General features: G+C 36.8%; 1 protein-coding gene across 2 annotated transcripts in view; it reads right to left on the reverse strand.

Annotated features, from left to right (window-relative positions):
• Positions 1 to 15,413, reverse strand: part of ANO3 (anoctamin 3) — a 465,390-nt gene that overhangs the window by 25,374 nt on the left and 424,603 nt on the right. For both annotated transcript variants that reach the window (XM_079101829.1, XM_079101830.1), the window contains exons 18-20: positions 8,973 to 9,009; positions 3,033 to 3,144; positions 2,197 to 2,254 (exon numbers count right to left, since the gene is read on the reverse strand). In XM_079101829.1, coding sequence (XP_078957955.1) covers positions 2,197 to 2,254; positions 3,033 to 3,144; positions 8,973 to 9,009 — 207 coding nt within the window. The remainder of the gene's footprint in view (positions 1 to 2,196; positions 2,255 to 3,032; positions 3,145 to 8,972; positions 9,010 to 15,413) is intronic.

The raw sequence follows: 15,413 nt of genomic DNA on the forward strand, positions 1-15,413 counted from the left end.
TGGTTATGAAACATTTTTCCTAACATTTCTGGGATTTTTCAAATGTCAATCAAGATTTTCAATGATTCCATAATAAAGAACAAGAATATACAACTAAAATTATTGGTGACAATAGCCCAAAAGTGGCATCAATATTTAGACCTATCTGGTTGTGATCACTGTGTAACTGATCCTAACTCTAGTTGAACACTCCTGAAAAAATCAGCCTTGGGTCCCTAATGGGGGAAGTGATCAGACTTTAGCAGATGCAGTTTTAATTCTGGGCCTTGAAAGAAAACAGAAAACTGGACTTGGAGATGTCCAGGCAGTTCCAGGATCATGAAAGGCTTTAGTCTTCTTGTTCAGTAGAATCATGCCTTGGTTATTGTGGAGACAGAATATTGGTACATACTAGCAATCAGTACCAGGCTGATGCTAATCATGTTATGCTAATTATCTCTTACATATATAAGTAATTTGTCAGCCTAAGGATTTCTGTTGTCAATTTAGGATGAGGTAACAGAATCTCAGGAAATTAAATTGAAGGCAAAGAATAGGTGCAAGTTTAGTTAGCATTTGAGCCCAGCTTTAATAAAGCTTATGTTCTTAGGAAACTTCAGGTTTTATCTGTATTACAATCAGTTTCTAAGATGAACTGAGAAGACATCATTAATTGCCCTTTCATAAGTTTTGAGGAGCTTCTTAGATAGAAACTAGAAATACCTCCAACCTCAGTTTTCCTTGTCTCTTTCTAAATTATGGTCTTCTACTAAAGATACTTTGTATAAAATTGGGTTTTACATTATAATAATTAAAATAGTTTTGAACTAGAAAAGGAAAAGACATTCTGGCCAAGCATGGTGGTGCATGCCTGCAATCTCAATGCCTTGGGAGGCTGATATAGAAGGACATAAATTATAGGCTAGTCTCAGCAACTTAGCAAGACCCTGTCTCAAAATAAAAAATAAAAAGAACTGGGGATTTCGCTAGTGGTAAAGTATGCCCAGTACAAAAGAAAAAATATATTCTGACCAATAAAAACAGAATCTAGAAATACCAAAAATAGGTACATTATAATGTGTGGACTATGATAAATCTAAAATCTCATTTTGAACAGTAAAAGAAATTCTTATATTAAATGTGTGGCTTTCATTTGTGGGAAAAATACTTCATCACCATTTACACCAAAATAAATCCTTAATGTGTAAAATACATTACTCTTTTTAAAATAACATTAGTAAAAATATGTTCTTATAAAATTCCCCTAAGTGAAAAGATATTTTTTGGCATGATACAAATCTTAAAACCGATATTTTTATTAGATTTTTTTATTAGATAATGATACACAATTTTGTAAAAAATATATAAAAACAAACTTAAAAGAGAACAAAATTAAGAAAGATCTACAGCAACTTAGAAAGATTACAGTCTAATTTTATTAGTTTGTAAATTAATAAAGCAGAGAAATATCCAATGAAAATAGATAGGAATAATACACATAAACATACATAGAAATATAAATGTCCAACAAACATGAAAAATATTATCCAGCTCACTCATAGCTAAAGAAGCTAAAATTAAAAGAGATTTCTTTTTGACTCACGGATTGTTTAAAACAAATGTTTCTGTTGGCAAAAGTCTGAGGAAGCAGACCCTATACTCTAAGTAGTGATTGGCCTTTTGAAGGATGATTTCTCTGTCTTAGGGGAAATATACAACATGCTGTATTGTATAGAGCATGTAGAGATGCTACTCCTATACATTGTTTTCCACAGAACATACATATTGCAAACCAATAAACAAATATTGGCCTTTGGCAGATAGGCCTACCTATGTATAGGTTGGTGTTTTGAATAAGATTTCTTTTGGACTGAAATTTCACTTTTCCCTAACTTATCTAAAACTTTGGAAATCCATGCAATAGATAATACTAATTTCCAAACAAGGAAATTGCTAGAGCTAAATACCTGGGGTTTGTGAATTGAAGAAAAGAATGTGATAGAAAATGAAAGGGAGTTGAGGTCAGAATCTTGAGATTGGGCTAATCAAAAGCCATTTTAAAACTATGTGTAGTTGCTTCTTTATAGAAGCTGATGGAACTCCTCTCTACAAAAAATGGGCCTTCCATATGCCTAGGCTTTGTATTTTTTCCCCAGTCCTTCAACCTCCCACAGGCACTGGGCCCATCCACTTACCCACCCTCACAAGGTTACTTACTTCCTCTAATCTCCACCGGTCAAAAAGTTTATTGTATTTTCCTGGATGGCCTACAAATCTGGAAAAAAAAAAATAGAAAGAAAAATAAAATTAATTCAATAGCAGTTAAGTGAAGAACACCTGCTAACCACCACACCAAGTGCATGTGTGGGTAGACATAAAAGTTCACTGGTGCAGTTTGTCCCAGCTGACTTTTGCCATGCTTAGACAACATCAAAGTACCTGACTTAAAAAGAAGGAAAAAGTGATGCATGAACTCAGTAAAAGGGTCAAGAAAGTACAGAAAAACCAACCTGATGACATTTAATACTTTCACACATAGTTGTAATGTCTTCTGGATCAAGGTCAAGAATATTACCATAATGTGCTGAAAGTTTTGGTTCAAAATGTTTCAAGCATCAGTATGTTTCCACGACAGTGGGTGGAGAGTTAAACATAAAGTAAACCAGTAAACCAGAACCTTAATTTAATATGCTTTTGTATTTCGCATTTTATAGCAAGATTGTAAAAAGAAAAAAAAAATACTAAAATGATGGTTTGAAGAAGTTTCCATACTGAGAAATTATAACTTGGGGCTATACAAACATTATTTCTTCTTTAACAAAATAATAACTGATAATTGAACAATCATAGTTACACTCAAGCATAGCATATAGATTTTAAATTTTTGAGCCAACTTTAATTGGCAGAATTCATCTGAGAATGCATATGAAGGTTGATTGGGACAACCTCCCAAGGCAGGTTGCAAGAATTTAACATCTCTGTTAACAAACTGGCTAGGTAACTATTGGTTTTGGTTTCTATTCTGCAAAGATAGCATGTATAAGTTGACTTACCTTCCCAAAAAGAAAGCAATATAGAAGATAGAACTGTTTAGATTGACAAATTGGAAAAGGAACATCTTCAGGGCAAAGCTGTTTTCCCATTCAGATTCTGTTCGTGGATATTCTAAAAAGAGCAATATGAACATCCCTTTTTAGTTCCCAAATAGATATATATTTTGCAGTACTGGAGATTGAACCCAGGACCTTGTGCTTGCAAGGCAAACACTCTACCAACTGAGCTACATCCCCAGCCCACTCCCAAATATATTTTAAACTCTGGTTTGCCTTATAGTAACATGGTCACATCTGATCTTATTCTTACTGTTTTCTTGATATATGTGTGTTTGTTCCTTAGTTATTAGTCATTTTCACCTTTTGGATTTAATTATTTTTTCTTTTCATCTACATATGGCTAGATTTCATTTGTTGATGTTCAGTTTGAGTCCCTGTCTCCAAAAGGTACATAGATTTACATATATAAATAACAGATAGATAGAAATGTGGATATAAACACAAACACATAATTATTTTTGTAATCGTTTACTGATTTGTTTTATCTTTTCTTGTTCTGTATTTTGTTAAGTGTGTCAGAAATCATGATGTACCTGGTGCTTTAATTTTTTATGCACTGTTTTGAAATGTATTTACAGGTCCTTTATAGAATATTAGAACCAAATGAGACAATAAATGCCATGATGGTGGGCACGAAACCATTTTTTATTAATTGTGAAATTATAATAATCTCTAACACCCAAACCATAAAATGATAGGACAAGTAAAAATCTGCAAACCACTTTAATTTAAAATATAATTGAAAAATCTGTAATAAAATTGCTAGCAGGTTAAATTTAAGTTTATTAAAAACAATACACTTAGATATTATAGTGGTTTGTCTCCCTATTACCTTGCCTACAATATTAGGTCTTCCATGTATATTTATTTTATGAATGAATACATGCATGCCAAACATTATAACAGGGACTGAGAATGTCAGAGGTAAATGCATTTTGTGGCGTGATCTTAAGAATTTTTTTTTTTCTGTTTTATGCTATGGGAACATTATAGGATGGAAATTCGAGGAACCAGTAAAGTTTATACATAAAGGAGATTTGAAATAAGACCAAAATCAGGTTGGAAGCATGTTGAGTGCTATTCAGTTGCTTTATCTATTCTGACCAAGATTACAACTTTCTCAGAATAAAGGCATCATACTAGAAAGACTACTTTGATGGTCTTTATATAAGTGCCCCAGTGAATTGCTCCTCCAAGTATGCACATGTTGGTGTAATTATCTGTAACCTTGACTTTGAACTTGGACATGTGAATTTCTCTGATTAGTAGGGGGATGCAAGCAGAGGGATGATAATTGTGTTTAGGGAATTGTCTTTGGAAGTCAGTTCTCATGTAAGAAGCATTACTACAGTGCTAAGAAAAAACCCAAGTTAGCCATGTGGAGGCACATAAAGAAAGATGAGGCAAAGTTCTTTAATCCCATATGAGGTCCCAGGCATGGACAAAAGAGGCCATCATGGACATCTCAGACCCAGTTCTACATGAAAAAGGAAAACTACTTATCGAGCTAGCCTAGGTTGCTGAATCATGAAAAATCATGCAATTGTTCTAAAGTACCATGTGTCTACTGATTTGTTACGACATAGTAACTGAGACAATGGAGTTTACTGCAAAGATGTCTTTCAGGTTGAATTGGGTCTATACTCCAAGTAAGAAAACAGTTTCCAATATTCTCAATCACCCAAGCTTAGAACAAATCATGACCGACTTTGAACTGGCTTTTAACTTTTAGGAGAAAATAAATTCTGAACTTTGAGAATGTTGATGTTGTTTTCTAGGGTAACATATATGTCTCCTGGTCAATATATATCTTATAGTTTCTCCAATGTAGCTAGTCATTGATGATAACCTAGTTATTTAACATCACCTAGTAACAAATTAGGTTCTTGTTTTTTACAAGGTATAAAAAAAAACAACCTTTTGTTGTGTTAGTGTGTCTAGGAGGAAGTTTTGATATGTCTGTGCCACTGTGGGGTACTTTTGACTGTTATTTCACAAAGTCAAAACTCTTTCTTCAATTGGTTTAACTTATTCCTAGGAATACATACTTATCTTAAATGTAGACAGCTCATTATTACATGTATCTTATTGTTTAGAACAGCTAATAAGCATCCTCATACAATTCTAAGCAACCACAAAAAAAAGTGAACAAAATATTACATTGAAGGAAATAATATATATTTCTTTCCATTTTAAAAAATGTGAATTGGAGCATTGATTTTATTTTTGTGGCTTTTAAAAATAAAATATTTGGGAAAAAATCAAAGGATAAATTTTTAAAAAATTAATAACAGTTTATGGTCTCATTGAGGAGTAAAATGTAATCCCTATTTTGAAGCATGAATTAACTAGCTACAAATTAAACAGAATATGGACACATACATATACAGTTAGATTATATTATTTGAAGGAAATATCAATATTTTTATTAATTTAAATTAACATAGTTTATTGGTTATTAACTAGTAATTAAGATTCCACAGACACTAAGTCATCACTGGTTTATAGATGGGGAAATTTTTAAAAAATAAAATTGTGACACTTCTGTTCTATAACACAAATAACTGTTCTGCTTCCTACTATTATGATTCCCCCAAATCATTCTTGTTAGATTTTCTTCTATTCTGGTCATAAAGCAATTTAAAAGCAAGTCAATTTAGTTTGAGTTTTATTACCCAGCTAAAGAAAATTCAGCTCAGAATTTAAATAACAATGAAACAGATTACTACCATTAACTGAACATACCTTATGTATCAAGCGACCAACTAAAAATTTTACCAATGGAGAAACTGACAAAAAAGAAAGAAAAGAAAAGAAAAGAAGGAGGAGCTGAGGGGATCATTTCTCATAAAGTCATAAAGTTGTATAATAAAAATTTTCCCCCCAAATGAACACAAGTTCTATTTCAGGATTTCCTTTTTTTTTTTTTTTTTTAAATGAAGGAGAGGAGTAGAGAAAACACCTTAAAAAGTTTCTATTTTCATTCATATTTTATATCTTTTCCCTTCTTAGTCCCCCAAGCAAATCATTAAGTCTTCAGAAAGGTATTCATGTACAAGAACAAACAGAGAACAGAACAATGCCGAAGACAGAGATGAGAGAAGCCTGTGTGTCGGAAAGTGAAAAGGAAATAGTACCTAACTATCGGTACATCAGTAGGTGTGAAAACCAAAGACTGAGGATAAAGGCAATAGTACAGGTATCGGAAAGCCTAAAGAGGAAAGTCAATATCTGCTTATGAATCAGAAAAAGGATCTAGAATTGGAGGCAAAGTTCCCAAGAACAGAAAAATGAATGAAGATAGGATATGGTGGCACTGCAGAGGGGGCCTTCATATGCAAGTCTGTATTCTAACTGACAGGAGCACTAGCAATTTTCTTGACTCAGCAGCCAGCACAGTGAGAACCAAGCAGAAGATGGCAATGTGCTCTGAAGGGAAATTGAGCAATCCAAGAGAAACTACCTACAATCCAACACTTGGGATATTCCACAAAATAGCTGAGGTCTTGTCTGCCCTGCAGCACTAGTGAAAACTCACAAACAGAGTCCCTCTCTGCTGTCTAGTTCCTCCTTTATAGTGTGTGGGGGGAATCAGTTCATCTGGCACTTGAGAATAGTCTTTTACACTTGAGAGAATTTGAAACAACGTGATAAGAGGAGTACACAGAGAGAAACTACATGGGGAACAAGAAGGAAGGAAGGAAAGAAAGAAAGAAAGAGAGAGAGAGAGAGAGAGAGAGAGAGAGAGAGAGAGAGAGAGAGAGAGAGAGAGAGAGAGAGAGGGAGAGGGAGGGAGGGAGGGAAAAGAAAAGAAAAGAAAAGAAAGGCAGCCATTTGTAAAAAATCCTTTTATAAATATCCTCAAATAGAAAGTAGAGGTTAATGGCTAGATTTTTTTTCTAGTACTGGCTTCATGTCAGACACTCTTCTAACTGTTTTATAAACATCAGTTCAAAATAACCCTGTGTGGCCTTTATAGAAAACACAATCCTCATTTATAGAAAGCAAATTTGTGGAACCAAGAGGAAAAAAATATATTGTTGCTGTATAACTACTCAGAGTAAGTTATAAAGTAGACTTCAGTCCATGCAATCTCACTCCAGAGCCCACATTTTGAACATGATGTTGCCTAATTAAGACACAGCATCTGTGAAACAAGAATTATATAGAAAGAGACGCTGAAATTAGAAATTAGAATTCAATGATATAGAAAAGAGACACTGAAATTCTAGATCATGGTAGCTGTGCACATGTGCCTACTACCTACCACTTCCCATTGGGTTGGTTAAGATCATGAGCTCTGCGTTGATGTCTGAGGCTTTCCCTGCCTAATCTTCCTTCTTTCCATTATACCTTTCTCAGGAGTTATCCCCTAATAAAATTCTTGCATTACTAACTATATCTCAATACATGCTTCCTGGTGGACACAACACATTATCCTAGCACTAAAAGTATCCTGCAAAGCAGATGATAAAAAGCTCTTATCAAAGTACAATACTATGAAATCTCAAGACAAGAAAAGATCCAAAATTATTTTAGAGAACAAGTGCATGAAAAATCAAAATAGATTACATGAAAAAGACTGGATATGAACATGGTATCATAGTGTTTGAAAACAACACTGGAATTTAGAAAATGTAAAGTAGTGTATTTAAAAATCTAAGGGAATCTAAGATTTTTATTTAAAAAAACCTAAGGGATTCTAGTTCCAACTTAGAATTCCACACTCAGGAAAATAAAAAAATCAAGTTTTAAGATAGAACAAAGATGTTTTAAAAATACAAAGCTTTAAGAAACTTATTTTCAGGTAGCGATATAAGGAATTAATCTAAAAAAGAGGAGGACACGGTATAGTAATAAGTAATAATCAACTGAGTAGGAACAGTATTAAGGATTCCCAAGATGCTCGTGAGAATGAGTCTAGTTTCAGGTAGCCACAAGCCTAGAATGCAACCCATCTGGATTAAAGTCAATGAAGGGCTGGCGAGAATAATGTAACAAGAAAATCAAGAGCATAGAATACATGTTATGTTTGAATAGATTCAGAGGAAATTTAGTGTCTTGGCAAAACTTTTGGGATAAATAAAGTAAGTAAAATCTTAAATAAAAATAATCCATTTTAATGAAAATATAAACAGTGGTGCTAAAATCTAATAATAATACACACCATGTCTTAGATATAAAAACAGTCACATAGACACAATTGATGTGAACATCAGTTTGGCTAAATATGTAGACATAACTACTTTGGAAGGAGGAGAAACAGCAGTTTGTATGTATCAGGTTATGTAAGGGAGATCTGAGGGATGGGACACTGCAAGGATCATCAAGAACAGCAAGTCTTTATAATTAGTACTTTCAAAATGGGAAGGAAATAATCAGTTCTTCAACAGTAAAAATCCACTAGTGACATTAGAAGCATGTCTTTAGAAATAGTTTGGGAAATAACTGAGAAAACTGATAAAAAATATTTAAAAGCAGTTTCTTAGGGATATAAAAAATAGAAATGGATAATGTGGCAAAGGAGTGGTTTTTCTTATAAATATTTTCATATTGTTTTACATTTTAAGTCACATATCTGTGGATCATAATATTCTTATAAAAAATAAATATTGGTGTAAAACCCAAAGAATCATAAAGCTGGAGAAAAAAAAAATCTAGTAATAAGAACAGTGTTTGCTAATTTCTAGTTAGGATATATTGTAACTTCATGTATTGCCTATCTTCAATGCAGTCCAATTTCTCAAACTATCTCTCCTTTTTATTGATAAATAATCATATAACTGAAGATACTTAAATGCTAAAATATATATAAAGTAACTATAGACTCATTCGATCATATGTTATTTTCTTAATAAAAAGTAAAGAAAATGAACTTACCTAAATTAGTGAGGAGGTAAGCAACTTTTTCATAAGCCTACAATAGAGAGAAAAAAAATAGAAAATATTTTAGAAAAGCCTGGTATTTGCATTTTTCAAAGTACATTTAAGCGTGTTTGACAAAGCAGTTACGTTTTAAATTAACTAGAAATATAGAAATATTTATTAATACATAGTATGTAGTGCTTTATATAAATATACACAAAATATATGCAATATCAATGTATGTGGAAATATGTAAACATGTGTATATTTACAGGTAGACACACTTATTATCTTCAACAAGGAGTCTTTCCTCTTGCCTATCTTTATTTTCATTTTATAATCCACTTTGAAAACAAGTCAAAAATTAATCAAAAGACAGTTAGTTAATGGCTGAGCAGAGATTCCATCTTCAAATTTATAGTCTTTTTTGCCATACTGGAAGGTGAAGTGGAAGTTTAATTCTAAATTATTGATAAAGAATATTCCAAACTATGATGAAAACAGTGTGCAAGTTTACATTTCTAAAGAAAAAAAAAATTTAGGTTATTTATAACAGAATCTAAGCTGAATCTGTTCAAGCTGTAAGTCATATCATATACAACAGATTTTTCTGATAACATTTTTCATCCTATGCTAGCTTTTTCCTTCCCTTATACTCTCTAATCATCACTTGGACTTAAGTAAAGGACACCTACTTTACAATGTTCTAAATAAATATGGTAGGAAAACTATATTTGTTTCAGATGCAAGGGTGATATATGTTTGTGGGCATATGTATGTATGTGTGAATATTACTACATAACCACAAGATTCAATTAATTACTAGTTAGGTTAATCCAATAAGATGTCGTTGGCATGCAAAATTGAAGTTATTTATCGGGAGCTGGGGTTGTAGCTCAGTAGTACAGCACTTGCTGAACACATGGGAAGCTCTTGGTTTAATCCATCCCACCCAAAAAGATGGACTTGAACATTTTAAGAGTTGTTCATATTCTGGACAGTTCTCTCAGCTGAACTACTGTGATTCATCTTAGCCATGATTCAGATCTATCTATTTCTAAGACATAAAACATCTTGAGACAGAAAGATCCCAGAGTACAATATTCTCATACTTTCCCTGCAGGTGGTTTTATTTATTTATTTGTTTGTTTACTTATTTATTTATTTATTTACTGCATTAGCACACTATCATTTTCAATTTGGGGGACAAGATTAACTTCATGATTACCAGAGTTACTCTCACTGTAACATTTTTTTCCATGCCCTATTTATTAAGTAAGATGACTATAGCAAGATCTTTCAGGAGTTAAGCAGGAGGGACTTCATCGAGGGACTTCATCAAGGGACAGAGAGCAGTTGAGCAGCTGCTGTGCCTCTTGCACTGACCTGAATGCTCTCACAGGAACTGAAAGTTATTTCATCCGAAACAGCAATTTAAAGTATTTCACATGTGCCAAGTAGTGTTTTACATATATTGTTATTCCTTAATAGTAATTTTATTAAATAGGTATAATAAGCTCTATTTTACAGAGCAGGAGACTCAAGTTTAGAATGTCAGGCACCTGGCCTCATAGAATACTGCTAAGCAAGTAAAATTAAGATTTGATCTCGTGGTTATCTTGTAACATCTATGCTGTCTTGTAATAGTTCAAGATTTTTGTCTTAATACCTAACACACAGAGGCTATCTACAAACTTGAGTCAAAATAACTGTAATTGGAAGCTCCGAGGAATTACAATACCTTTGGAAGAATGTTATAAATCATAAAAGATGCTGTATTGCCATTGGAAAGCTTTCAGGAATACCCGAGAGCCTGCATCATTCAAGGGTCAAATGCTATGTCTGATTGGTACCATCAGGATGATGAGCTACATAACCAGTCCATGCAAGTGACTTGTTAACTTCACGACTTCAAAGTGAAGAAAGAAATCACATTTTAAATATATCAACTGTATAGTATATGGCAGCAATCACTTTGGCAGGGCAAATTATATGTGCATGTACATGGGTATGTGAAATGGAATAGAAATATGGGGGAGTGGAGGATGAAGGGGTTTAGGGACAACTTTTTTGATACCTACATATCTCACACACATGTACAATACCATATTGGAAAATCTACAATTCTAAAAATAACCTACTAGTACATTTATGGAGCTGAATTTTTCTTATTCATATATATTAATTAGGTCAAATATTATTCACATGTATTAATTAGGTTAAAATTTTCATTAGGAATTTTAATGGTCAGGTAGAGTTTGTGTAACCAAACAACAGTGAAGCAGTAGACAAACTCCAGTGGGCAGAGACAAATAGCAAAGGATATACAAGAGCAGCCCTTGAGCAAAGTCATGAAGTGAGAGAAGAAACCAAGCAGAAACATGGACTAAGCGCCTTTGAGACACAGGAACAGTAGTGCAAATGCCCTAAGACTGACATGGACTTGATGTGTCTCATGAAGGACAAGGAAGTTAGAAACAAGGAGTGGCAGCAATAACAGAAAAAACTGGTTGCAATGAGTCACAGAACTCAGAAAGGAACATTCTATAAGGGCACTGGTAGCCATGGCAAGAATTTTAGATTTCATTCCAATCTTAGAAATCATCAGCTTTCCACTAATGCCTTGTTAGGGTTTTACACCAAAATTGAAAAGAGCAGAAAAGTGAGGGGAAGGACAGGGTCGTTGTCTGGGACACACCAGGGAGTTCTACACTTGTTTTATTCCTTTGCCCTCTGAGTCAGAACCCTCCTGTCCAGCATACACTGTGAAAAGGAACTCCAAGAAGACCTTTGCAGTCTTGAAGAGGCTTTCTTTGCCAGTTATTGACCTTTCTGTATTTCTAGAAACCATGGAAATAGAAACAAACTAAACGAATTTTCAGAAAAGCCAATCCTCATTAAATGATTCATTTGGCATTGCCTCCTCTCCTGGGTGAGATGTGTAGTCCAAGCCTTTGATCCACCCTATTCCATAATAACCCATTTGCATAACAAGTGCTGATCAGTGGTAACCAGGTATTAAGAAAAGGTAAGTATATTTTGAAGCCTCAGGTGATCAGGACCTTGAAAGAATCAGGAATGTATGCTCTGCACTCCAGAGAAGGAAACAGATCAACAATCAGGAAGACAAAAACCAATATGGGGTATTTACATTAACCAAATGTAGTTAGGGATTTTTATTCCTGTATATGATAAATGGATTTTTTAATGATAAGAAGAACATCAAAAGAAGTTCATTCATTTCAGAAGCTGAAAAGCTTTATTTGAAATAATCTTAGAGTACTTCTGCTTATATGATCCTATGTTTTTCTTATGAATTACCCATTAAGCTTGATGTCAAACAGCTGTCATGCTGATGCTAGGTTAGTTAAGGTTTGACAGTGCGGCAACAAAAATATGTAATTTTGGAATGGTTCACATTTTTAATTTTTATTAATATGTTTTTTGAAATAATCTCCTGATGAAAAGTAACCATGCTATTTATGGCATCTGTAGTGATGCACAAGGGGGATAGGAAGAGTTTAGAATAGAGACGGGAAGACTAACCGGTTAGAAGGCTGCTGCAACTGTCTAAGCAAAACATGACAAGAATCTGAACTGAGGAACCAGGAATAAGAACTGTGAGCAGGAAATGGTAAGAGCAATGTTTCCCCACCAAAATTCACACCAGTCAGTCACCAATCTGATGAAAGAGTTAAAAGAAATGCATGAAGCCAGGTATAAGGTTTCTGGCTATATGTATTATACCTTAAGAGTTCCTAGTTTAAAGCAAAAAAAAATTGAGTGATATAAATTATTTGCCATACTTAACATTTCATAACTTAATATATATGGATTAGAGTTGAAAAGCATATTGGAATAATTGAATGTATTGACTGAAGCCAAATCCTTCAATTGGGGAAGTGGTGGAATAGGCATCCTAAATTCATCCTATTAAGAATCTAAGAGAGGCTTTTTCCATGCGGCAATCCAAGATGGCGGACTAGAGGGTGACTGAATCTCCAGCTGCTCCAGAACCCAGGATTCAAGAAGAGGAGGCATTGAGAGACTCGGACTAAAATAGAGCCACGGGGTGAGTCTCCCCCACCTGGTGAAGCGCTGCCCGGGCGGCAGGACCAGATTCAGGTGACTTATTAGAGTAGGGCAGGGCAGCTAGAGTCTTCCCCAGGCAGCCCTGCGCACACCGGCGATGGGCTCCTCCCACAGGGCCAGATTCTCTAGCTTCTCGGAGAAGGCCCCCCAGTGAGAGCCTTTCTGCACAGAACCAGCTCCAAGTCCCTGAGCCAGTGCGATGAGCTCCAGGGCCCATAGGTTGTTTCAGAGACCAGGACAGGGCAGCCAGGGACTTCCCCAAGCAGCCCGGCTCCCTCCGGCGTGAAGCGTCCTTCTAGGCTAGCTTCTCGGAGCAGACTGCCCAGTGAGAGCCTTTCTACACAAAGCCAGCCACAAGTCCCCAAGCCAGCGGAGACCTCCCACCTGCAAGCAGCCTCTGGGACCACAGCAGGGCAGCCAGAGACCTCTCCAGGCGTCCCTGTCCCCTCTAGCCGCAGGTTTTTTCCACACGGCGATCCAAGGTGGCAGACTAGAGGGTGACTGCATCCCCAGTCGCTCCAGAACCCAGGATTCAAGAAGGGGAGGCATTGAGAGACTCGGACTAAAATAGAATGATGGGGTGAGTCTCCCCTACCCGGTGAAGCTCGGCCCGGGCAGCAGGCAGCTTATTAGAGTAGGGCAGGGCAGATAGAGTCTCCCCCAGGCAGCCCTGAGCATTCCAGCGGTGGGCTCCTCCAACATGGCCAGATACTCCAGCTTCTTGGAGCAGGCCCCCCAGTGAGAGCCTTTCTACACAGAATGAGCGAGCTCCAAGTCCCAGAGCCAGCTTGCGGCGAACTCTGGTCCCGCAGGTTGCTTCGGGGACCAGGACAGGGCAGCCAGGGACTTCCCCAAGCAGCCTGGCTCCCTCCAGTGGGAAGCGCCTTTATAGGCTAGCTTCTCGGGGCAGACCACCCAGTGAGAGCCTTTCTACACAGAGCAAGCCACAAGTCCCCAAACCAGCGGAGAGCTCTGACCCGCAAGCAGCCTCTGAGACCAGGACAGGGCAGCCAGAGACCTCTTCAGGCAGACCTGCCCCCTCCAGCCACAGGATTTTTCCACAGGGCAATCCAAGATGGTGGACTAGAGGGTGACTGCATCTCTAGTTGCTCCAGAACCCAGGATTCAAGAAGGGGAGGCATTGAGAGACTTGGACTAAAATAGAACCACGGGATGAGTCTCCCCCACCAGGTGAGGCTCGGCCCAGGTGGCAGGCCCAGATTCGGGTGGTTTATTTGAGTAGGGCAGGGCAGCTAGAGTCTTCTCCAGGCAGCCCTGGGCACTCTGGCGGAGGCTACGCGGTGAGCTTCTCGGAGCAGGCACCCCAGTGAGAGCCTCCGGCCGCAGGTTTTTTCCACAGGGCGATCCAAGATGGCGGACTAGAGGGTGACTGCATCTCTAGTTGCTCCAGAACCCAGGATTCAAGAAGGGGAGGCATTGAGAGACTTGGACTAAAATAGAGCCACAGGGTGAGTCTCCCCCACCCAGTGAAGCTTGGCGTGGGCAGCAGGCCCGGATTCAGGCAGATTATTAGAGTAGGGCAGGGCAGCTAGAGTCTTCCCCAGGCAGTCCTGTGCACTCCGGCAGTGGGCTCTTCCCACATGGACAGCTTCTCGGAGCAGGCCCCCCAGTGAGAGCCTTTCCACACAGAGCCAGCTCCAAGCCCTGGAACCAGTAGCGGGCTAGGGGCAGATTTCTTCGGAAGCACTGCATTATCAAGTTACTCCAAGACTTCAGGCTACTGAAGGCTGGGAGGTGATATACTGGAAATCTACAGGGACACTATAAGCCAAAAGAGGAAATCTACAATATCACAGAGTCCCACTACATCTGACCAATATGAGAAAACAAGGGAAGAAAATGTCCCAAACAAACCTAGATACTATATCAATAAAACCCAATGACAGCACAGCAGAAGAAAAGTCAGAAAGGGAGTTCAGAATGTACATAATTAAAACAATCAGGGAAGCAAACAAGGAGATGAAAGAGCAAATGCAGGCATTGAAGGAGGAGATGAAAGAGCAAATGCAGGCATTAAATGATCGCACCAATCAACAGTTAAAAGAGCAAATACAGGAAGCAAGAGATCATTTCAATAAAGAGTTAGAGATACTGGAAAAAAAAAAAAAAGAAATCCTTGAAATGAAGGAAACAATAAACCAAGTTAAAAGCTCCATAGAAAGCATAACCAATAGGATAGAACACCTGGAAGACAGAACCTCAGACATTGAACACAAAATATTTAACCTTGGAAACAAAGTTGACCAAACAGAAAAGATGGTAAGAAATCATGAACAGAACTACAAGAATTATGTGATATCATGAAAAGGCCAAATTTAAGAATTATTGGGATTGAGGAAGGCT

Source organism: Sciurus vulgaris (genome assembly GCF_902686455.1).
Source record: "Sciurus vulgaris genome assembly, chromosome: 11".
Classification (NCBI taxonomy): domain Eukaryota; kingdom Metazoa; phylum Chordata; class Mammalia; order Rodentia; family Sciuridae; genus Sciurus; species Sciurus vulgaris.